The sequence below is a fragment of the Aptenodytes patagonicus genome, chromosome 7 (genome assembly GCF_965638725.1).
Source record: "Aptenodytes patagonicus chromosome 7, bAptPat1.pri.cur, whole genome shotgun sequence".
NCBI classification, from domain to species: Eukaryota; Metazoa; Chordata; class Aves; order Sphenisciformes; family Spheniscidae; genus Aptenodytes; species Aptenodytes patagonicus.
The window spans coordinates 65,725,218-65,749,402 of NC_134955.1; the positions used below are offsets into that span (position 1 = coordinate 65,725,218).

Genomic DNA, 24,185 nt, shown 5'->3' on the forward strand with positions numbered 1-24,185 from the left:
GGAGAGTTATCATAATATAAAAGATAGAATAGTGTATAGAAATATTGTTATCTATTATATAGTTACATACCATGTGTTTGTCTCTAAATATATATACAAACATGCATGAATATATATGTATGTTTTATGTACAGGCATATGTACATAATACACCAGCAAATTTTTGTCCATGTTTATGATACCGGTGTAGCTATTTCAACAAAAATTATGCCTGTCACCAACACCCTGCACATGTCCTCTTGGTTTCCGTGGTTCTTTCAGTCCCCAAATCCTTACATCCATGTTCCTGCCAGCAGTATCCAAATCCTGATGCTCCTCTTCCCTTTCCTCATACCAACTGCAAAATATATGCAGGCAGTTCCCACTCTAATTTTACAGCGTTCCTTTTTTCAGCGATGCTTCGGGCACTGCGAGAGCAGGGGCGGGAGGACTTCCCACAGCTTTGCCTCCATTCAGGAGGGGTATTAAGACTGCTCAGGACTCAGGGCAGTGCACATTTGGGAGGTAACATGCTGGGGCCTCAAGAAATCTCTAGAGAGAGGCTTTGAAAAGTCTGCAGGCTGCATCAGCCCTAAGTGCCTCTGTATTCCCAGCCCAGCCCGGGGCTTTCCCTGGAGGTGTGCACATGTGCAAGTGTACAACATATACGTGCCTCTGCGTAGCTTGTGTTTCAGACCTGCCAGTTAAATTTTCTGTTGCAACTCTGAAAGGTTTTTTTTTCATTTAGTTGCACCATGTAAAATTAAACTTGAATGAATTATTGCCTCTCTCTACTCAGTGAACTACAGTTAATAGGGATGAAGTATAGTACCTTAATCTCTGTATTTATGAGAAAAGACAGGTTGTTTTGGAGAATCTGGTTGGTTTTGGTTTTATTCAGTACGTTCCTAAGCACGTTTATAACAGGCAAATGAGATTCGGAAGTGTGGGGGGCAAACGTCAAATTTAAGAACCCTTAAACGCTTCCAAGATTTTATACTTTCTGAAGAGAATAAACCACAATGTAGGAGGAGCTTACAGCTTCACCATTCAAATCCAGTGACTGATGGCTCATGGAAGAGTGAATAGGTTCAGTTCATCATGTCCCAGCCTTTCTGAGGGACGCAGTGCAGTTCCCTGCCCCACTGAACTGAAGACAATGAGATCTTCTCAAGTTTATGAATGGTGATTTCGTTTATCTGTGGTTTGGGTACGCATTCTGTAACACAGCATCGTGCAGAGTTTCGGAGTGAGCATCCACTGCTTTCAACCGCTTGTCTTAAATTAGCTATGTATTACCTTAAATTTGGAAAAACAAGTATTTTGCTCACATTTCAGTGGGAAAATCGTAATAGTCCCTATTATTGAATTCTGTCATTTTAACTGCACTCTGCAGCCGCTGAAAGCAGGACTCAATTCTGTCCTGTGTCCACCTCAGAGAGCAAATCCATTAAGCAATTTTGTGCATTTCAGAAATGGTCTATTTTCTATAAATTATGTAACTGTGCTGAGTATGTCTGTAAACCAGGTTTTGAACTGTGGGTATAGAAAAGGACAATTAGCTGCAAAGGGTAATTTCAAAACAGTACATTAGATAAATGATATGTTACTAGGAAATTCTCTGTGATAAGGAGAGCGTTTTAAAGCAACTTGTTTTATAAATTATACCATCTGTATTATGTATTGTAGTTAATTTTAATTACATCAAAATATGTAGAATTACTTAAAAGCTGTTCAATGAGAATGCAGTTATAACCTTTCTAAGGGATGACTCTGCTGTACAGACTTTTGTTAGGAAATTAAAACAAGGAAATGGAGATAAGGACTTGCACATTTTATTTTACTCTACATGAGAAATGTTGGCTGTGTTCTACTGGATACAATACCTAAAGCAGAAATGGAAAGAGAGAAATAGAGCCTCTGACCCCAAAAAGTAATACGGGTGGATAAATTATTACTCTAGTCTGTGTTCCTACAACAGAGTTGAGTGAAATGTTACAAGTTCTTAAAAGAGAAAGTATTAAAATGTATTACCTTTTTTATCCCAAAACTATAAAATCACTAACCTTCACCAAGGGGCTGCTTGACGTGCCTGAAATCAATAGCGATACCACCACTGACTGGTTAATTTTAGTTTCCTTTTAATAACTGCTAAAATAAAGAGCTTGGATATCATTGGGGTCTGAAACAAAAAATGCCCTTTGTACCATGGTTTCTGCTTCAGGATTCGAGGTGTCAGCCACAAACGGCACGCCATGGCCCTTGCCCAGCCTGTGGCTGGCAAGAAGCTGGGAAGCAAGAGGCAGCTTTTGGATGCTTCAAGGTGCTTTCTGCTGCCACCACTGCTGCTTCTCACAGCAACCATAGGGTCCAGACCTGAAAGCGTCTCTCCAGTCTGCATCCATGCTGGTGTTTTGGTTGGGTCAGGAGCGTGATTTTGAATCTGATGTCCTGATCCTCCTCGCTTGTCCTGCTTTGGTGTCTAGCACGCTGTCTGGGGGTGTGGATTCCTTGCAGAGAGAAGGAAACTGGGGGATGCAGAGGTGCACATCTCATGCACTTCTACTCCTTGGAGCTCTTCTGGCCATGGGACTGGACTACAGCTAGTCCTAAGTCCTCAAAATGTGCAGGGTGAAGGTCAGGTCCTCAGCATCAGCTGTTTTGCTGCACTGCCTACCAATGTAGAAATAGCCTTCAGGTGTAATATTTTCACATCTGGTTGAAGTTATTTATATGTGCAAATGTCTAAGGGGTCAAACCCTTTCTTACTCAGCAGACATTTAAATACAGACAGGTGTAAGCCTCTACTTAAGTGGATGTGTTCGGATTTAGAACGAGACTTCTGGATCTGTTTAAGATTTAGAGCCAGTTATTTCTAGGTTAAAAGTCTCAGGGAGGTTTTTGGTGGGTTTTCAGAAGGAGCGTTGCCACTCACAGTGAAGTAAAACTGTTTAAACTTCCTTTAAAATGTGGTCCTTGGGCCCTAGAAGCTGGCTCTTGCACCGCACTGCAAAGCCGTGGCAATGTAGGAACCTGGATGTCATGGGCTTTTGGTGAGAGCGGGGCTTGTAAGTCGCTTAGGAACAGACCCTCAGAAATATTCAATCACCTGAACATTAGTTAAGTGCTTACTATATTCAGGAGCCTTTGAAAAATCTATTACCTGCATCTTCAGCTACAAGGAGACCTTTACAATCTGGTTTTTATGCTTTGTGACACTTCACAGAGCAATCTATAAATACCTTAAGAACCTGGGGTTACTGCTAAGGACACTCAAGTACCTCAGATAATTTTAAAACTTTTGCCCTTATTAGTTTTCACAGCTGGGAGCTTATGTTAGAATAATTAGGAGCATAAGACAGTTTGGGAAGAAATAATTTGTGTGCTGAAGAACACTGCGTAAGTTTTACCTTTTAACAAATTTGTCCTGCTGTTTTTCAGGTAAAGGTGATGTGTTTGGTGATATCTTCTGGAAGGAAACCAGTCTGGCCCACGCATGTGCCAATGTACGGGCTCTGACATACTGCGATTTACATATTATTAAACGAGAAGCCTTGCTTAAAGTGTTGGACTTTTATACTGCTTTTGCAAACTCGTTCTCAAGGAATCTCACGCTCACCTGCAATTTGAGGAAACGGGTAAGGCGACTGCTCTTGTTTTCCCCTTTCTCTCACCAAGAGGTTGCACACTCTTGCAGACTGTTTGCAGTGTTTAACAACCCCCAGTTTACGCCTGATATTTTCAGGTCATTGCAGATTAACTGGCCTTTCAATAAACGTTGTCGCTTTTCGTTAATGATGGCTCAATAAAAGTATCCTGTAGATTTGCAGCTCTGAGAAGCAGTTCTAGCAGGGTGACATATGAATTATATTTCTTTTCCTTTTCTTCACAGTTGCTGGTTTTTGCCTTTTTTCCCCATTGCATAATGGATAAAGTTATATTTTACAGTCTGATAGAATCCAGATTCTGGATTCCTCAGAGGTGAGGTTTCGTCTCTCACCTACTAAGATACAGGTCAGAGGACAGTGATGGATCTGCATGGCATAGACCAACTAAGAGAAATTTATTTATGTTAAATAAATAAAATGTACTCAGATGAAGTATTATATTAATACCTGCTTCTCTCACTTGCGTAGTTTAGAATTTTAGTACGGCAAGGTTAATAAAGCTTGGTAGCGATTTTACATTCACAGCTCACTTAAACCCTCCTGCTCATTTTATAATCAATCAGCAATGCTCACTATCCATTAGTCCTTTCAAAGAACACTCCATCTAAAAATGAATTAGCTATAAGGACGTATCTTGAAAACAGGTTAAGGGATTCTCTAATTTGCATTGCGGCTGCAAAATTTAATCTTTATGATTTTTTTTTTAAATTGATGAGAGTTATATAAATTTCATTTGCATAGAGAAATCTCATAACAATGATTTATAGATTATCGAGCATTAACTGTGATCCTCTAGCTGCTGAAACACGTTTTTCTGCAGCTGTACCTAGGGCATCTCACCTGATAATGTATGGAGGCTACCTCAGTATTTCACAAGACAATTTCAGCCTCTACAGTAACAGCAGTTCAACACAACTAGAATTTTACCTTTCTGAGCCTAGTTTCTCTCTAGCCACTGGAGCATCTTACAAATGCTTCTTTCAAAGGAGTTTTAATTTTTAGTGCATTCCTTGTGCTCATTAATATACCAAGTATGGCACAAAATACCCATGGCAAAAAGCAGATGCGATGGGACTGCAGTCCCCCTCTGTCTGTGCTGGAGCCTGAAAGAGCTGAATTATAATCGGGTTTGGTTCCAGCTTGTCAGTTTACCTCTGACTTGAAGCTTGTTAACTCTGCTTCAGACCTGAAGAAGGGCTTTGGGGCTTGAAAGCTGGTTTGGAGTTTCTAGCTTGTCGCTTCTCTGTTGATAAGATGTCCTCCAAGCCTTGACTTCAGCATCCCCCCCCTTGCCATCTTGCCTACCTGCGACGTGCCACCAGCTACAGGCCCGTGGTGACAATTCTGCTCAGGCGTTGCTGACGGTGATTTCAAGGGACAAGATAATGCCACATATATTGTGCCAAAATGTATTCTTTCCTTCTTAAAACTGTGAACCTGTCACTTCAGCTGCGTTCCTGGGACTTCCCTTCCCCCACTAGCCGTGACAAGGTTGCATACAGCAAAAACACATACAGATCTTTTCCTGACAGGGCAATGTGGTGGAGTTCAACTCTGTAGTCCAGAGATGTATATGGGGAATAGCCCCCTGGCTAGGTTTTACGGATTTTATTCTCTGCCACGCACCTTTTTTTAGGAAAGTTGGTTCCCCTGCAGGCCTGCCATAGGGAGTCACCCAGGTGGAAACACTCGTGGAGTTCAGATACCCACTGTATAGCTCAGTGTTAGGTACATGGACTTTGCCATGGGGGCAGTGACTCAAAGCAAGAAGGAACAGCACTTCTGAAGAAACGTTGGATTTTGCAGAAGGAGAGGAAATGTTGGTTGGTTGCATGTGTGGGCATTATATGAGAGTGGATGGAGAGTCAAAGAAAGGTCGTGTCAGTGGGGTACATGCATGGTGGAGTTCATTTCGCTACAAGCTGCGTGATGACGTCCAAACTAGTCACCAGTCACCTTTATTGCCCATGAGGAGTGGTTCCTCCAGAAGGCAATCATCTGGCCCCTGTTCAATGCCCAGTCTGGGATGAGAAAATCATCCCCTTTCTGTTGATTTTTGAGAGAGTCCTTGATCACTAACTTTTAAATATTTAGGGTGCATCAGATGAACTCCACCTATGATGTCTCCTACAGTTTTACTCAAGAACTATTTTGGGAAAAATCTTACTTCCAGTATTGCAGTAAGGTGTGCTGAGCCGGAGCCTGCTTTGCAGAAATTCTGTGTATTGTTCCTAGGCACAAAACAGATCATGCTACTTTCAACACCAGGGACACAATCTAGATCCTGTTACATAAAGTTATTCAGGGGATTGTTTCAAACCTTGTATCTGCTGAAAGTGCATGTGATTCCCTGTTGGGCACAGAAGTGTTTGATGGTGAGTTCATCTCTTAGGAGGAGCAGTGCCATCCAGGACAGTTTCATCAGGTGAACAGAAAGCAGTTGTTCAGGCAATGAGACCGGGCTGACAGAGCTGCACTGTACTGCAGCAGTTTGTGCTGGAGTCATGTAATCTAAATGGAAAGAAAATCATTGTCTCCTTTAATTGATTTCATTAGAAATATACTTAGCACTTTTTCTATGTAGTCATCACTCGTAAGGTTTGACATTTAATTATAACAAAAATACACTCCTTGCGGTTCTGTACTGAAGAAAATGACTGTTTTCACTGTCAAAAATGTATAGACAGAGTTGTTCTTTCATCAGGTCTGCTCTTCAAAATACGCATACATGTATGTGGATGCACACACACACACACGTGTTTGTGCTGCATTGTCCCTCAACAAGCACTTAGATGTAGTCCATAGACTGCAAAACAATTTAGATGTTCAAAAGGCTAATAAATTAATAACAGTACTGAGCACAAAAGGTTAGTTCCACATGACAGGGAAGAGAAAGTCACGCTGAAGTGGGAGAATAATGTTTTCTCACTCCCAAATAACATTTAGAGGCCTGGCATGTTGAATGACCTACTTGAGGCATCTGCTCAGCATGCTATTATCAACTCTGGATTTTTGTTTTCTTTTTAGTGTGTTAGGTAGCTCAGCCATCACGCTGCATTTATGAGCCCATAAAGTGAGCGTGCCTGCTGCTTTTCGACCTGCAGTCATCTCTCCTGCCCAGGGTGACGAGGTGACTTTTAATTCGTAATTGCAAAGTACTGCAGCATATCATGTTTCGTGCTCTGAAATCCTTATGGCACATCTAACGTCACTAATGCACACTCCAAGGCAGAACCAGAACTTTGAACTTTTTTTCCAAACAGGGAAAAATAATTAATCTGGAAAGATATTCTTTAAAATCACAATGAGATTACATAGCCGCCCCTGAGGACTGAAAGTTATAAAGCAGTGTTTAGGATGAGTCTTCAAAGAGTTAATTACTGCCTTCTGATGTTGGAAGAGAATATTAATAATGTCTAATTCATTAAGTGCCTTTCAAGATTTCACACAGCTGGAGGAGGGCCTCTCTGCAAGCTTGGGCCATGGAGCTTGGCCTGAGGAGGGGAGCCAAGACAGATTTCTGGGAGGCTCAAACCCATATAAATGTATGTACATTTTATTGATGGTCAAAATTCAGGAAGGAAGGCCTACATCAGGCTACCAAATGTGTTCCCACAGAAAACCAGTGTTCAGCTGAAATATTTTTAAAGCATTTTTTTCCTTTTCTCTTCATTGCTTTCATTTGCACCAGCTAATGGACCATCGCCAGCTAACTGCTAGACAAACACGGTCTATGCAAGTGCAAGAAAAAAACCAAACTGAAGTTTTGGCCCTCCTGAAATCACAGCTAAAATTCTCCTGTGCTTCAGTAAAGCAAAGATTTCCCCCACAGCTTTTAAGGTACACGGTCACATACTGCTGTTTTCTACCATGAGCAAAATGAGCTGTGTTAACGAACTGAGTCAGGAGCAGCCAGGGAAGAGGACAATTGTCCGTAAAGGACCTCTGGTGCATTTGCTCCTGGAAGGTGTGCTGGAGAGTGAGCCAAGGAGATGCGAGGAGAAACGAGTGCCTGTAAGGCAGTGAAATACCATCCGGAGGGGCTCCTTTCTTTTCCCTGTGATGCTCTTAAAGCCAGGGACAACACTGTGAGCGACTGATGTTATCTAATTCCTCCAGCACAGTGTGAATCTCTGAGGCTTTTTAGACGGTGAGGCTATGAGAATGTCTTAACACACGTCCTGTTTTTCTTTCTATTTCAGATTAGAATAATTTCTTTTTTAATTGGCTTTCTGTTTTTGCTTGAGGTTTTAATGACTCGCATGTTGTTTCTTGACTGAATCATTCGTCATTTCTGTGTCACATAGTTTTTAGAAAAGCTTTATTTTAATTCGCATTCTGCGTTCGTGTCTCCTAAAAGTGAAGGTTGTACCAAGGTTCATTCAGGATCCCCCTTCTTTTTCATTTTTAAGACTCTCCAGATGGCGTGCTATATTAGTGAGTGTCCTGATGCAGAAGCAATGTCAGAGGCGGAAAGCATTGCTCTGCGTATTGGCCCTTGCTCCTGAAGGTTGCGCATGTTCTGGTGAACCTGAGGACTTCTGCAGGTTTTGAGCTCTGAGAGCCGTTCACAATTACGGCAGCTTAATTCAGAGCTGTTTGCACTTTGCCAGCTGGTGCTCACACTCAGTCCTGATCAGTTGTGGGGAGTGACTTGCTCACATAGGAAGGGATCAGAGCATCGTCCTTGGGTAACTCTGGCAAACAGAAAGCTGTGGAGTAACTGTGGAGCAGGACGTGCTGAGCACCTCCTCTGCCCAGTGGTCCATCTGCACTGGCAGATCCATCATCCATTTTCACCTTTTTTCAGTCTATTATTGGGACTCCATGTGGGACAGCGATGATGGCAAAACCTATCTGGGAAAAACTAGTGTTTCCCTCATTATTAATGAAGAGAAGCAGGGGAGAAAAACATGCTGCTTAGGGAGCTGCTGTGACTAATAATGTAGATGGGCTGGTGGGGGCTTCAGTGGGGTCCTGGACTCCTGTCCTGTGATAGGGAATGTGCCCACCCCCAGGCTGGTACTGGGTCCTCATCCATGTCTCGTTCCTGCTACTTTCCTTTTGCATGTGCAGCTATTCCTCTGCTGGTTTGAGCCAGTGGCAAGGGTCCCAGGGAGTGCCGGATCAAGCCTCTGGAAGGGCAGATCCAACAGATCAATATCTATTATGGCTTATACGGCCAGCAGGCTTTTGACATGACTTAACTCAGAGTTTGTTTGTAACTCAGTGGTTTGCTCAAGCCTATTGAAAATTAATACGATCAACTTCTTGATGGCAACGTGTATGGCATGTTTCCTTTCCCTGTCTGTATCTTTTCAGGGACTCAAAGCATCTGCAGGCTAATACATCCTGCTGCTTGCTGCCCCTAGCTGAGGCAAGGGGACACAGAGGGGTTCCCCAGCCAGGCATGGTGACACCCCTCTTCACTTCTCCAGGGTAAAACACAGAGTGACGTTAGTCACAGCTCCTAGCCGTGCTGCCCATGACATTGTGTTTGGGTGTTTACAGCTCTTGCTTCATTACTGCAGTAACAGGCAACTCTCTTGTGACCATGGCAAAGGACACCTTTCTCAGCTGTCTAAGCCAAAGGTCTCACCTCTTATGCTTCACTTCCTCATCACTCTCTCCTCACCTATAACTCCAACAAAAGTAATGCACCTCATTCCTTTTTTCTTGTCTTTTTTTTTTCTTTTTTTTTAAGCAGTAAGGTCAGCTCAGTTTGGGCGTAAGGGGGGAATTTTCCTCCTCATGCTCCCACTGTAGAGCTCGCAGACTAGCCTTGCCTTTAGTTTCACCAAATTCCTTTCTCCATCTCCATGTGGGAAAGGACAGATTGTTTTACCTTGTTTCAGGATGCTTCTGCCCTTTCCTGTCCCTCTCTGGTCTTTAGTTATCTGGGTTTTTTCTTCTTTTATATGAACATGTTGTCCCAGAAAATGAAGTCCTATAGTTTAGCTGTAGTGACAGTTTAGCATGATTACAGAGCAAATAAGTTATACCCTCAAAAATCAATATGGTTCTATTTTGTTCACATCTTAGCAGACTGTGCAGCCTCCTTTATGCTTGAAGAAGCTTTCACTTAAAGCAATTTTTAAAAAAAAATTTATTGTTTAGCTTCGTTGCATTCACAGCTATCTCCAGATATGTTAATATTCCATTGCAGTATTTCCTAAAGGACTGTTTCACTGATTTAGATCTAGTACCACCTCTGATAGTGTCTGGTCTTGTATATTGAATGTGCATGGGACAGAAGAACCCACTTCAAACATTCAAACAACGTGGCCTCCTCCAAAACTGTCAATTGACAGTGGTCCCTGGCTGGTCCATGCCCGGGAATTTCTTGAGAAACTGCTAATGGCTCTGGGCCAAACACATGTGAGGAATTTATCAGTACGGAGAATGGAGTAATTCCTTGTGTATTTGTAGCTGTGTGGTTATAGACAGCCCAGCATAGTCCATGCTACACCTTCTGCCATCGAGAGACCCATGCGGTTCCTTCTGAGTGAGGATTACAGATCTGAGGCTAGAGTTTTTTCTGCAGCTCTTCCCTCCCATCTCCTGCTCCCTTGAGCAAGTCCTTTTGTCTTTGCTCCTCTTCGAGGGCACGGGGGTTTTTGAGTTTGAGGCAGTCAAAGCAAGGAAGTTAGTCCTTGGAGGACCGTGCGTGACTTGCTAGGTAAAAGAGCTGCATAAAAATTCAGAGAGAAAACTGCGGCAACATTAACTTCACCCCTCTGTGCCTCTCTGCCAGACAGCATGGGACAGCTGTCTGAGCAGAGCGATTGCTGTAAAAGCTGTCGGTGGGTTTGCTTTCTCACTTTTTTTTTTTTGGTAGCTGTGAACCTGACTCTTTTCTGGTTGCTTCACTCCCTTCCCTCTCCTTTTTGCCACTTCATCATCTCCCTTACGGTGGTCTCTTCTGGGCACCCTTCGGGTCACAGGGACTGTGGGAAATCGGGGGTACAGGAGCGATTGCACCTCTGAACCCTTCCCTGGAGACACAGAGGGAGCACAGTGGTTTTCTCTCCTTCGACAAGCACAGCATGCTCCCTTGGCTGTGACAGTGTTCGTGGACGGGTGCAGAAGTGGGTGATAAACCTGAAATCTCTCCTCTCCTTGCCACCTCAAGGACTGGGGTATCTTAGTGAGTGTTTAAATACTTACCTGAAAAACAGGGCGCTCTGTATCCCCCGGGGTCTTTGGGAGGCCTGGGGTAGTATGGATTCATGGCATGGTCTGGATTAATATATTTTGCCTTTAGACTGCAGGCAGATGCAGAGATTAGCCAACGCACTATCGTCTTTAATAGTGTTTCAGAGCCACATTAATCCCGCATGGTACCAGCATGCTCCTATTCTATTCTGAATATAATCTCTCAATTAAATACCTTCCTCAGAGGTCCTGACCATGCTTCTGTAGGAGCGAGAAGCAAAAAACCACCAACTCTGTTAAAAGTAGGACTGAGCTCAATTCTGATAATTCTTTGGCATTGCAGAGGTAGACTTATTTTTTCCTGGACATGTAGCTTCTCTCTCTAAATCTAAATCAAAAGGACATCTGTGCAAGGCAATTTAGCATACTTTTCATTCAAGGATCTTTGAACATTATGGTATGGCTGCAGAAAAAAATCACGTGTGCTGATGTGCTGCTTTCTGCATGTAGGGACTTAGCAGCTGTTATAAAAGGCACTCTGCTGATTTACCCCAGTGAAAGGTATGAGCATCTCTTCTTCAGGCAGGCAATGCAGAGTGATTTATTTGTGTGTGGACAGATCATTAAACAGGAAATGTCAGGGATGGGCAGTGTCCATAGGAAAACAAAAGTGTAAACTGGCTATGTTAGAGTGAAGATCCAGATTGACGACGATTTGCTATTGTGCTTTTTGTGAATTAATACCGTTTTCTTGTTTAGAAAGCTGTCACAATTAAGAGACTCTCCTTAGTTGACTCAGAAAGCCTTCTGCAGGCTGTCTGCTAACATCGATTCAGGGCGGTGTTGCTTGCACAGGACTTGAATGATGATAAAAAAATAAATCAAAGGTTTACTATTTTTAATCTTGTAAATATTAAAAAATAAATATTTTGTGTTCACCTCCCCTCATCGATTAAAACTGATGCTTTTAATCTCTTCCAACTGCTAGGGAAGGGAGGGAACGTGCATGGTGCAATGGGAAGCAACATTGCCGTGTCATTTTTGATTGCCAGTTCAGAAGGTTTTTATCATCAGCCCCCGCTTGTTTTGATGTTGTGACGAACACGGGCACCGGCAGCTCAGCCAGCAGCAGACCTGAGCAGATCACCATCCCTGTCCCTGAGCTTCCCTTGTGGGCTGTTACTTTGCCAGGCTTAGCTCTGCGGCAGGCTCTCTTTTGGGCAGGCACCCTAACAAAGCCGGTCTCCCCATAGCTTTGTGTGACTCCTCTGGTGCCTGATAAGCCATGGGAGCGTTACAGATGTGTTTGTGTTACCGCTGAGAGTAGCCAAGTTATTTTGTGATGCCCTCAGTGTGCCCAGCAGCTGCCACTGCTGCAGGTGGTTCCCTGCTTGTGGGCCACCTCCCTTACGTACAACTGTGCCTAATGCTAAGGCCACCAGCATCCTAGCAGGTAGGATTTGCACAGAAAGTGGGGAAGGAGGTCTGTTGTGTTATCTCACACCCCTCCAACCAATTAGCCCAGAGCAATGGATTTCTTCTTGCATGGGCTGCTGAGCCTAATCACCATGTAGATCTACAACTTTACCAACCGCAAAAAAAGGGGGAGATGTTACAAAACTGAGATGATGAATTCCAAGTGCTCTGTTTGCTTCTGTCATTGCTTCCTGGAGCAGAACGCCAGACGTTTTAGTAACACAGCCCAGCATGACTTGCAGGTATAAAAATGAGTTTCTACACCAGACTTCTCACTCCCCAAACCTTCCTTCTGCAAGACTGGGAATGCCAGTTGCAATGCACCCAAAACCATGGCTGGGGAAAGAGAACTTCTGCCTGTTCATTGGGATCGTATAAATTCATTCCCATAGGCTTCACAAGGAGCAGACAGAGCTTTAGCATTCACCCAAGTGGGAGTTTTCCGGCCCTGCCCAAAATGGGATCGGTTTTGTCCAATCTAGAAATGATCAGTAACAATTTCACAGCTGTTTTGCACTGGAGAGAGCGCTGATTTTATTCTTGCCTCCCCCTCCAAACAGGTTTTTGCCTTGGCTTGCACAGAATGGCTTCTCACCAGTTACATACTATAAGCCTGTAAAATGCTAAATAAAACTCTCTGCATAACGTCTTTCTTTTCTGTGCAAGTATAAATCCATCCATCTGTTGTTTTGCAGCACACACTTCACAGATGCAATAATACCCAAATGTGCTGGTTCAGCATGTGATAATCATTGCAGCCGTGCAAATCCTAGATTTACTTTACTTTGAATGCTATTTTTGGGCTGCCTTCTACAGCAGAGAAACAGTGCATGTAGGAAAGTACTAAATCGTAAAGTGCAAGAGAAACTTTGTGGGGAAGTTTGCATGAATCCCACTAGTTTTAGTTAAAAATAAAACCCAGCCTGTCACTTCCAACTTAATGATGGCTGATTGACTGTGCCTTTTTTAATTGTCAGCCAGTTTTTGTGATTAGCAAGCTGCCTCAGTTTAGGTCCCATGCAAAGGAAGTCTGGAGGAGCAATTTTGAGAGTAGCTGATTTACATGTATGCCAGAGGTGGGCATAGCTGTCGGGAGGTGCAGGGGGATTCTAGGAAGCACCTGAAATAAGCTGAGTCCCCTGTCATTGCACTTTGGAGCAACTTGCTGAAAGGCAAGAAACTTCTGTGTGTTCAGGAAGGAATATATATTATTAATCCATGGTTTTTTCCTCATATTTTTACTTCTCAGTTTTCACAGCCCTTAGTCTTAATTTGTTTCCCTTCCTAAAGATAATAAAACCATAATATAGTTTTCAGATATAAGTTACTGTTAAAAAAAGGAGCATAGTGTAAGCAGTTATAAAAGTCTCTGATTCTCTTAACTACATTAATTAAACTGTCAGTGATCTTTTGAACTTTGGGACCTCCCCTCGGACTTTCAGGTGAATTTTAGATTTTATTCTTAGTACTCCACAAAGCTGTCTCAGCTGCCAAAAAGATTTTGTGTAGCGCTTCCTATCTAAATATTTCTATCAGCCACTGTACCTCCAGAGCAGGGGGACGTACCTCTCCGTGCTCTGTGAGTACATAGCCCTTTTGGAAACAGTCCGTTGTCCTCTGTTTTTTATTATGGACAGCACTCCTGTTACCACAGGAACAGACTTTGGCTTTTTCTGAGAGCCTAAAACACTTTGCACTCCCTTAAAAACGTGAAAATGGGGACCTAAGCAACCAGCAAAGAACAGCCATTTCTAAGCATGATATTTCTACCACTCAGCTGAAATGCAGCATTTTTATTAAGATTAGCTTTGCTTTTCCATTTGTGCCCATCGCTTGCCCCTCGCTGCACAGACATCCAGTTTTTCTTCTCTGTGTCCCTGACCTTATCAAAGCATCCTGGCATCTCAGCACTTAATTTCTGTGTCTAGCCTCACTATTTTCACCGATTCTGCCTCCCTTGACTGCCTGCCATTGTAATGAATTTCCATCTCCATCATGTGTCTAAGGAAAATCCATTTTTAAATGGAACAGTTGTTGGTAGTTCAGAGCAGCTCAATTATGAATGACCCCCATCCTTCTCCCGGGCTGTATTAGCCCTCCTGCCGAAGAAGGCTACAGTAGAAATATAAATGGATGAACTGAATCATGCATGTTTTTCATGTGTTATTAATTGCCCCCGTTTCCATTTATTAAAGGACTTAACCAATAACCTCAAGATGTTCTACAAAAGTACATGAATAATAATTTACAAGCTCAACGCAGCCATGGGTTAATATACCAAACAGATGCCTGACTGATCTGCAGGAACCATCAGCCATAACTTAAAGCATCTGTCAAAAAGTTTGAACCAAGGCACTGTTTGCCCTGTGGTCCATCAGTAATGTGTCCCATGAAGAGCTTCCTCCCGGACCACTTGTGCTCAAATTCAGTCCAACATGTGAGATAGCTGCTAACAGGGTAGATAAGGACTCTGCTGGGACAGAGATTGACCTTGCAAAATCCCCAACAGCCTTCTTTAACCTTGCTAGCCTTCTTGTGGGCAGATGTTCTTGCTCCATGGATCAGCCCTGCCCCATGGGTGGAACATCTGGCACAGTTGCACATCTGTAGGCATCCTCTAGCATCTAAGGTGGGTGCTGGACCCCCCTAAGAAGAGTCAGCCTCCTAGAAGTGCCTGGCCAAGGCCTTCCTGGGAGGAGGTGACTGAAGAACTGCTGTCTTACGTCGGACATTTAGGGTTAACTGGATTTTTACACACCAGAACAAAAATCAAACCAGAGAAGAACAGAGAGGATGCTTTAGCCAAAGTCTCAGAGGTCAAAAGGACTTCTGGGAAGCAAACACAGCATCTGAGATGAAAAGTAACAGAGCCAGCGGCAGAGATCTGTACTTCTGTCTGGTGTGTCTCTGCATCCTTGCAGCAGTGTTTATCCTGTACCAGCTGGTGTTTTGTTAATTGTGTGTGCACAGGGAGTGGTAGAAAGGATACAAACAGTGTGTAAACGGGGTGCAGCATAGTCACAAATGGGGAAATACAGAATCATCAATGTTATCAATTGCAAAGACCTGTTATTTGTGCAGGTACAGGGTTTTCTTACTAGCCCCAGACAGGAAGAGGGGACAAATCAACTGGACTGACTCCAATTTTACATGGGGAGGTCATTTCTCATCACTTTTAAAGCCAGATTTGCCAAAGTATACAATACTGAGGATTACAAACTAATTTGTTTGGGTCTGGAGCAATGAGATAAGCTAAGGCTGCAAAACCAGCAGGCTCAGCCCCTAAGGAGCATCCTGTGTCGGTGCCTAAATACATGGATAGGAACATAAAACAGTGCTGATGAGCTTTACAGAGATCCACATCTAGAAAAGAGGTGATGGCTGTGATAGAGGTATTAGGGAAGATCACCAAGAATCACATGAAAAAAATTGAAGGACCTTTTCCCCGAGAATAGTCTAAATGCCGGGACACAATAGAATGATACCCACAACTAGGATATAGCCAGATCATTAAAATCCTCCCCAGCAGAGCCTTAGCTTATTGCCATGAAAGCCCAGGGATTGATTTAATGCAGTCAGCATGTAAATGGGAAGGAAATGGCTCTTCACCACACCATCTGTTTATCCCATCCCCATAACCTCACTAGTTAACTCTTTTGTGCTGTCTCTTCCTCTTGCTGATACCCTTCAGAAATAAATACAAAGCTCTGCAGAGCCACCACTTGCCGAGTCCCTCAGTCACATCTTCTGAGGTTAGAAAAAACATCTGATGGTCCCTTTGGGGACAGGCAGAGCACTTCATCCTCCCTGGGTGTTTGTCATGTAGGCAACCCGCTGGTTTTGCCTGCAAGAGGCTCTGATACGACTATCATTAGCAACTTCATTTCTGCATAAGTAACCTTCAGGGAACAGCACGTTTCTCTTTGTGGTGAAGTTTTGCATGGCTGATGCAGTATTTCCATGCTGTCGTAGGAAGCTCCGTAGTTGGTGGATAGCTCTTCTCCAGGGTCTTCTGGCTGTGGGTGATTTTCCTTGACTTTCTGCCCCAGAAAGGAAGAGCTCTTCACTGGTGCAGATTCAGGTATGAGGAAACATTAGCAACATCATTGAAATGGGGTCTTTGCTCTCTAAAAATTTTTCATTTGATTATGCCGTAAATAGAAGGCTCCTGCTCTGCTGACAATTGCAGATGCCTCTGAAAAACTGTAATTCCTTCAGTCTCTTGAGCTAAAGCACCGTCAGTGGCAAGCTCTACGCCAACCACTTTTGGCTAAAGGGAGATGCTTAGGTGAAAGTAGCACATCCTCTTCATAGTGTATTTCTTCTTGACTGCATACTCTTCAATGTTTGCATGCTTATGTCTTGGGTCTTTTTTTCTCCTCAAGGGGTTCCTCCCCACTGAAGCACTGGCTGTGATCATATTAAAGGCAATTACAGTATGTTTCAACAGCCAGCACTCCTTACTCGCACACTGCCAACTGAGAGCTCTCAACTGGGAAGATTTTAGCTCTTGCTGGGTGAGATGTTTCACTTGAAGAATCCCAGGGATACTTGTTAAGGTTATTTCACAGAGCTTTCTATAGTTAAATGAAGTAGATATTAAAAGTTTAAATAACCTTTTGGTCTTCTTTCCTGTTAAATTGGTATTTCCCAATGGTTTAACTGAGTTATTTTGCATCTATTACGCAGTGGGCTGACCCTGTCTTTCAGTCAGTGAATGATCTGCCAGAGGTGTAAATCTTTTCCGAGTCTTGATTTCAGTTTAAAAGAATTGCCAGGTCACACTGCCAGTGGATTTTGTGCTGGTGTCTCTGAGCTGAGAAGCAGAGACGTGAGTTGCTGAATTGCCCCAGCTCGTTCTCCCTCGCAGCATCCCTGTGGCTTCGTTTGCAGGGCATCCCATGGGGAAGGTAGGCACGGGGATATGTCCAGCGGTCATTTGAGCTTGGGTTTCCTCCAAAAGATTTGTAGAAATGGAGTGAGCACTGGCAGCACTTCCCTGAATTTGGTCCAGGCAGGTTCAGTCTTCTCTGATATGGCAATAGGCTGTATTTATGGGTCAAGAAGGAAAAGAAGTAACTCCGAGGTAATTTTGGCATGGCTGGCTGGCTGAAAGCAGAACCGTGGTGCAGTGTGAGCTTTGGGCTTGCAAGCAGCAGAGCCAGATTAGAGCCGTTCTGAACTGAGCCTAATTAATCCTGCCTTTCTGCAAGGGAACACTACCATGCTACAACAGGGGTCCTTGTGCCCTTCTCTGTGGTGTGGCATAGACATGCCCTCGCTTTCAGCCCCACAAGCATTGAAAAGATCAGGTCCTTGACTGGGATCTAGAAGCAAATAGGAAACAAGCAAATGTCTGCCCAGCCACCAGCCTAAATCTGCTCTGCTCAGGAATACTACCATATTTTCGAATTAGCTTGAATCTGGAGTCAGTGGCTCTCCCCACCAAACTAGTCTCCACTATTAGACCTGGTTCAGGTGAGGAATGTCTGACAGTGACAGAGCAGCATGTTTTACCTCTCTTATTTTGTAATATGGCAAGATACAACAAGGTTTGATGCCTTGGCTCTTTGAGGTACAGAGGCTGCCCATTGTCCCTTTCGTTTGGGTCTGTTGTTCATATGTTCTGCCCTTTAAAATTATTTCTTCATTTCTGACTCATCACTTCCAAACAAAACTGATGGTGTTCTACATTGCATGGCACTGGAAGTGCACTGTTTTAATTGAAGCTCCTGTTATAAAAGCTTTTCAATAAATTAACAAAACCTTGAAAATGATGAAGTGAACAAACAGAGTAGCTGGTAGCACATTCTGTATAAAACCAAAGTTTCTGAAAGCCAGGTAGAATGTTCTCAATGTCAGAAGCAAGGCTGATAGCAAGGGGTGTTATCTTTTGTTAGACCAGTGGATAATAGCTGGAAAAAAATCAGCAAGCTTTCAGTTGCGAAACATTTTTTCATGTCTGAAGACTTCAGATTAAATTTCAGGCACTTTATAGTCTGGTACAGTAATATTTAAGGGAAAAAAACCACCATAATGATTCCAATTAATTTAAATTTCCACTTAAAGTAGAGAGGAGAGAATAGTTCATTTTGGGAACAATTTGCAATTCTTTTGCTGATGTATTACTTTGTGAATGGAGAGTCTCTCTTAGGCATTTATTGAGACCATTTGGTCTTCAGGCAGAAACCCAGAAGAGGCAAAAACACAGAGAACAAAACACGAATTCTGCAAATCCTCTGGGCCCACGTTCTGTGTGGCTTTGTGCTAGGGATATGCGGGAATACAGGGTCTGTCACAAGTAGGGCTGGCCAGAAGCCAAACGCTTCTGAATCTGAAGATCTGAAGATTTTGACATTTTTCATTGGAATAAAAGCAAGACCTTCTGAAAATTTTCACTAAATAAACAGAGGTAGTGCTGCCCACCTCCCCACCCCTCTTCCAACACAAACCTGAACAGCAGTAAAGTTGTCCTGGACTGGATTTAATTTCAGCAATTAACTGCAATTACAGTTGAGCCCTTCCAACTATTTCAAATCCAGAACTATATTTCCCAGACTGGACGGTAGTGAAAAGAAAGTGCATTATTATATTAATAATTTTATTTTACTTTAATAAATATCTTTATATGTTTAATCTTTTTGCGGTATGGCTTTTCCTACTATGGGGGCTCTGGGCTGGAAACCTTGGTTCCATCCCCCTCGCTTGTCCACTAAGCAGCTCAATGACCCTGGGCAAGTGATATATGACCTCTCTGTGCCCTGGTTTTGGCATCTGGCAAAAGAGGCAGCAACATGAATCCTACTTTCTCCCATACAGAGAAAGAAGAGTGGTAGATTAGTACTGCATAGTATTATTGATGATTGATTTTCTGTTCCAAGTTAAATCAGGCTGAAGAGCAGCTTGAAAAGTCTTTTGGCACTTTTCACCATCCCAGAGAGCACCATTTCTGCCATCTGCCCCAAGCTCAAACCGCCCCGCTGTCATCTGGAGGTTTTGAACTATCTTTCCCTATTTATGCTCAGAAGCATATCACTCTTAGGAGCTACTGCACTGGGCAAAGTGAAGGCTGCTTTCTTTGAGGAGTTTCTTTTTTTAATCATCTATAATAAAGTGCACAGACCGTAACTCATCTGCACCACAGCAAAGCCTGAATCAGTTGACACTGCTGCTTACTGACATTTCGTTAGGCCAGTGCCAATAGCAGATATTGATCCAGCGGCTGATACCAGTTTGCAAGGACCAAGCCTGCCTGATCTAGTTGGAAACTGTCCTGTTGAAGGGGCACTGTCTTGCAACGAGCACACCACCCCGCAGCTGGGCTAGGAGGCAATGGGAAGCTCCCTTCAACTCTTCAGCCCTAGGGTACCTAATGGTGATGTGCTGGCAGGATTGGTGGTGGCAGCACGGTCTTAGTGCACCACTTGGTGGTATGTGTCACCAGCTATTTACATCAGCGTGGAGTTCTAAAAGTCATGGGATGGTTTTGTTGTGGTTGGGTGGAGGCCATCTTTGCTGGGATTCTCCTCCACATCCAGTGAAAGATCTTGGGCCTATTGAGGTTGGGTTTTTAGCCTTCTGCAGGGCTTCTCTTTCCCAGGGGCTGGAAATCCACCATGGTCTCTATAACTACCTCAGCTCCCCTTCTTGCAGGAGCTCTGTGCTATACAGAGCAAGAAACATCTGCAAGATGGAAGGAAAGAAAGTCCAGCAAGAGCATTAGAAATCTGTTCTTCTCCCTGCCTTAGTGCCAGGCAAAGAAGTAGGAGAAATATCTCCCCTGCCCTTTGCTCCCTCTAAGAACTGCTTCAATAAGGAAGAGAAGGGGAAGGGGAAAGAGAAGGGGAAGGGGAAAAGGAAGGGGAAGGGAAAGGGGAAGAGGAAGGAGAGATGAGTACATGATACTCTCCATCAAGAGCACATCTGCAAGAAGGAGAGATTGGTAGAAGGAGGCAGAGGGCAGGAGGAACCGTTTAGTTTTCTCACCCACCAAATGACCAACCCAGGCTAGACTTGTCTACATGGGAGAGTTATGGAGTAAAGGAAGGCGTGAGTTTAGATCCCAAAGTGGATAAACCTGACCAGTGAGAAGGAACAGGGTCTCCATGAGACACTACTCAGTAACGGTTACACTGCAACAATTATCCCAAAATTGCTCTCTGCTCAATTTCCCCATGTTTAACCATCTCTGTGTTGTATACAGAAAACAAATTAGGCCCTGATTCCATAAGTTATTTCAGCTCCCCAGTCCAATTTAGTCTTTGTATTGAGTTCAGTGTAGAATTTAGGGTCCTGAAAAGTAATTAGGAGGCTAAAGCTGGGTTTCATTGCCCCCAGTTGTGACAGAAGCCCCATAGGAGGGACCGTGACTCTTTGGATCGTGGTCACAGTTCAGTCTCTTCTGAGGCCACACAGATCAATACTCCTCTCTGCAATGGACTGACCCTAAACTAGGACAACCAGCAAGAGACCCTGGTTGAAAAACACCATAAATTCATAAATGAAGTAGCCTTTCTGGTTTATTGTTTTAAATAATTTTGTATGTGGAAGGTGCGTTTTGCTATCTTTGATAGTATTGGAGAAAGAGGTCTGAATCTGGCTGTTCTGCAACATTCTAAGGCATCTGCTGTTTGGTTAAAGCAAAGAAAACAGAAAATAGTGAGGGCAAAGCAGCAAAAGAAGTGATCAGTTTCAATTCCAGAGTCTTGTTTAAAAACCATGGCAAAGCTCCCCACTTCCAAAGGTGCACAGTGCCCTTCTTCAGCATCCCTTTCCAAGCAGAAACACAGAACCCAGCAGGCATCAGGTATAACAGCTAAGCCTGCAGCAGCAGAAAATCCATGCATTGTTTTTCCCGGGGGTACAAAGAGAAGGAGGCATCTGTAAGAGCTGAATGTCTGGGCAGGAGGTGCTCAGGTGCTCAGGTCAGGGTGACTGGGAAGAACAGAAGAGCTCCTGATTCAGGAGACTGAGCTGCTCTCAAAAAATGCTCGTGGTTGGTGTAAATGTATGCAATTGTACAAACAGTGTAAGAGGCTTCGGCATTTCTTTTGGCAATCTGACTCCTTAGCTCAGCACACACTTAGTTAAACATGTAATCGCACCATTTTGAAGAATCAGTGCCCATCACTCAAGCTGAGCGATTTTACTGATCCTTCCGTGCAAAGTAGATGTCAATGCTACCCTTAATCAAGGTTTGGCTGACGTATCAGGGCATCGGGAAAGGACTTCATGTAGCATTGTACATCCGTGGTGCACTGCCCTAGATGGCTCAGTGCAGCGGTGCCTTGGGCCCTTAATCTTGAGCTGAAATCCTGAGAACACCTATGTCTATTTTTTATGGCTGTTTTTTCAATGAACTGCCTCAGTTTTGGCAATAGGCCAAAACAGTGGCCTCTCTCTGCTATCAGCCATGGATCCTAGTCTCTCGGTTGTAAATAGTTAGCAGTGATAGAGGGATTTCCAATTAATTGCAGAAACGAAGGCAGTGTCATTATCCTCTCTTACACTGGGAGAGATGGAGACATGAAGAGACAGTGTGATTTGCACAAGACCTCCCACTTGGCCAAAGGTCAGGCCAGCAGAATAATCCATCCTCCTGAATCCCAGCCTGCTGCTGTATGTGTTGGGCCACGATGCTCTGGGGATGTGACAAATGTGACTTGGATCTCTGCCTGCTTCTCTTCTCTTTCTTCTTCAAGCCAGACATGTTTTAAAGTAAAACAGGATGACTTCAGATCCATACCAAGTATGAAGTAGATGGGGCAAACTCTCAACCGCTCTCTTCTTAATATGCGTGCTTGTTCGCAAATGCAGATCAGCCTAATTGACTGTCAGCATGCACAGATGTCTCTCTGCAAGAGTAGTCGGGTGCCGTGCAAATTGATTGCAAACACAAAATGGAACCAGATTAAAATTTGACCTGCAGTAACCAATTTCTAAAACACAAAGCAAGCAGTAACGAGGTGATGGAAGTTCTGGGCTCTGGGAAATCAGTTACTGGCTGTTGCTGGGTTCTTCTGAAAGGTCTCTCCCTCCCTACGTGCCCTGCTTTTTCTTTAGATGAGCAACTTGGAGGACACAGATCTTCATTAAGTCATGATGAAAGGATTAACCCCTTTCTTGCACATAAAATGCCATTAAATTTCCCTTAAAAGGGCTTTGTCAACATCATGGAAATAATTCTCCTTTCCTTAAAGTGACATCACTTTGTTACTTGGATTGGAAATCTTTGCATCTCCTACAAGTCCATTCTATAATCACTTAAAAGGAAACTACATGAATACAGTTTCTCCAAAGCAAAATTAAAATGTGCTTAGCAGCAAGCTTTTGCTTTTGCATGCTACCGTGTCTGTGAAGTCAGGATCAATGGAAATTTGCAGAAAGGCTATTATTTACTGTTTCTTTCAAGCAGCCAGCAGACTAACCTACAAAAATCTTTTCCTCCAAAATCCAGCATGAAAGACTGTTTAGTGAAACATTCCTATCCCGGAGATTAACTAATTGCTCAGCAGTCAGTCATTTTCACTGCACAGCCGAGGACAGCGATTCCTTTCCCTCACGCAGGTGGAGCGATGGTTTAACATAAAACACTTCCTGGGACAGGAGGATTAAGGAGAATTTACTGGAGAGCAATTAAAACAGTTGTTAGAGCAATTTGGTTTTGAGGCTGAATTTCACATCAAAGTAAAGCTATCTGAGGAGTGTACAGAGCAGAACAACAGTAAAGCCATCATTTCAGGCCATCTATTCTGCATCCTCAGAGTGCAGATTAATAAAGTGAGCTAAGAGGACATGGAGATTTACAGGACTAAATTAGGTGAAGCAGCCTAAATGCAGTTTGCATTTGGAAAGAGGCACCCTGGCTTCAGTCTCTGTTGGCTCTCACTTTTTGTGGCTTCAGCTCCCTTCCATTTTTGCCAGGTTTCTTGTCGCTGTTATATTCGGTAGAGGGTTTCTGACCACGCTTCTCAGTTGCAGAGAATCCTGCCAGTGCAGGACACTGCGGTCAGAGGCTGCTCTCATGCATGAGCCATACCAAAAAGCTGTTAATGGAAGCTGGGCTGGAGCCAGTGCTCCTTGCTGGCCCTTTGCTGGTGTTTGCTGGTCTTGCTGGCTTGATCTTCCCATCCTACCTGTCTGCTCCTACCTCCTTGCCATGCCCTGACCTAGGAGGAGGCATTACTCCAAACTCTCCCTTGGGGTTAAAAGCTGGAATTGCATCTTGTGGGTGATGCTGCCATCGCCCTCTCTGTTTTGGAAGGGCAGGAAACCTACAATGAAACAGGTTTTCAAGGCAGGGAAACAGTCCAGACACAGTGAGTCCGTCCACAGTGCATGGCAGCAGCTTCTCGCATCCATCCCAAAGGAAGGTTTGCAGTAACACCGACTGTTCAGGTTTCTCTGGCTCGCTGTGAGGCTCACAGGCTGGACTCTCAGATGAAGGACAAATGGAGATGGCTCTTCTATCAGACTGAGCTGCATTTCACAGGTCTGCTAGCCCAGGCCCCGGGGCTCCAGTTTCTGCCTAATTGCAAACAGAAGGACTTGTGTGAGGTAATTTCCTATTCATTCATTTCTGTCCATTCTTTCAATAGTTTAACTTTTTAAATTTGAGCACATTTTAATTCATGTAAATAAAAAGGAAGATTTGTTAACATCTTAAAAGTTATTTTTTTAAAAATACTTAGTATCTGAAAAAATAAGATTTAAAAACATGTTAACATCAGTAGTGAATCGTGTTGTCTGTGACCTGCCTAGATTTAAAAAACACTTTGGTTTTGGAGCAAGCCTGTTTACCAAAGGTTACACATGAGAAATTGGGCTTGACTGGCCTAGTTTTCAAAATATCAAAAAAGAGGGTCCCAGATATGCCCTGTTTTGACAACTGAGGGCTCCTAGAGAGGA

The 24,185-nt window shown here is 43.5% G+C and overlaps 1 protein-coding gene across 1 annotated transcript in view; it reads left to right on the forward strand.

The window, feature by feature from the left end:
* The window catches only part of KCNH5 (potassium voltage-gated channel subfamily H member 5), a 165,486-nt gene that overhangs the window by 132,395 nt on the left and 8,906 nt on the right, over positions 1-24,185 (forward strand). The window contains exon 10 of the mRNA XM_076345633.1: positions 3,421-3,617. Within this exon, the coding sequence (XP_076201748.1) occupies positions 3,421-3,617 (197 nt within the window). The remainder of the gene's footprint in view (positions 1-3,420; positions 3,618-24,185) is intronic.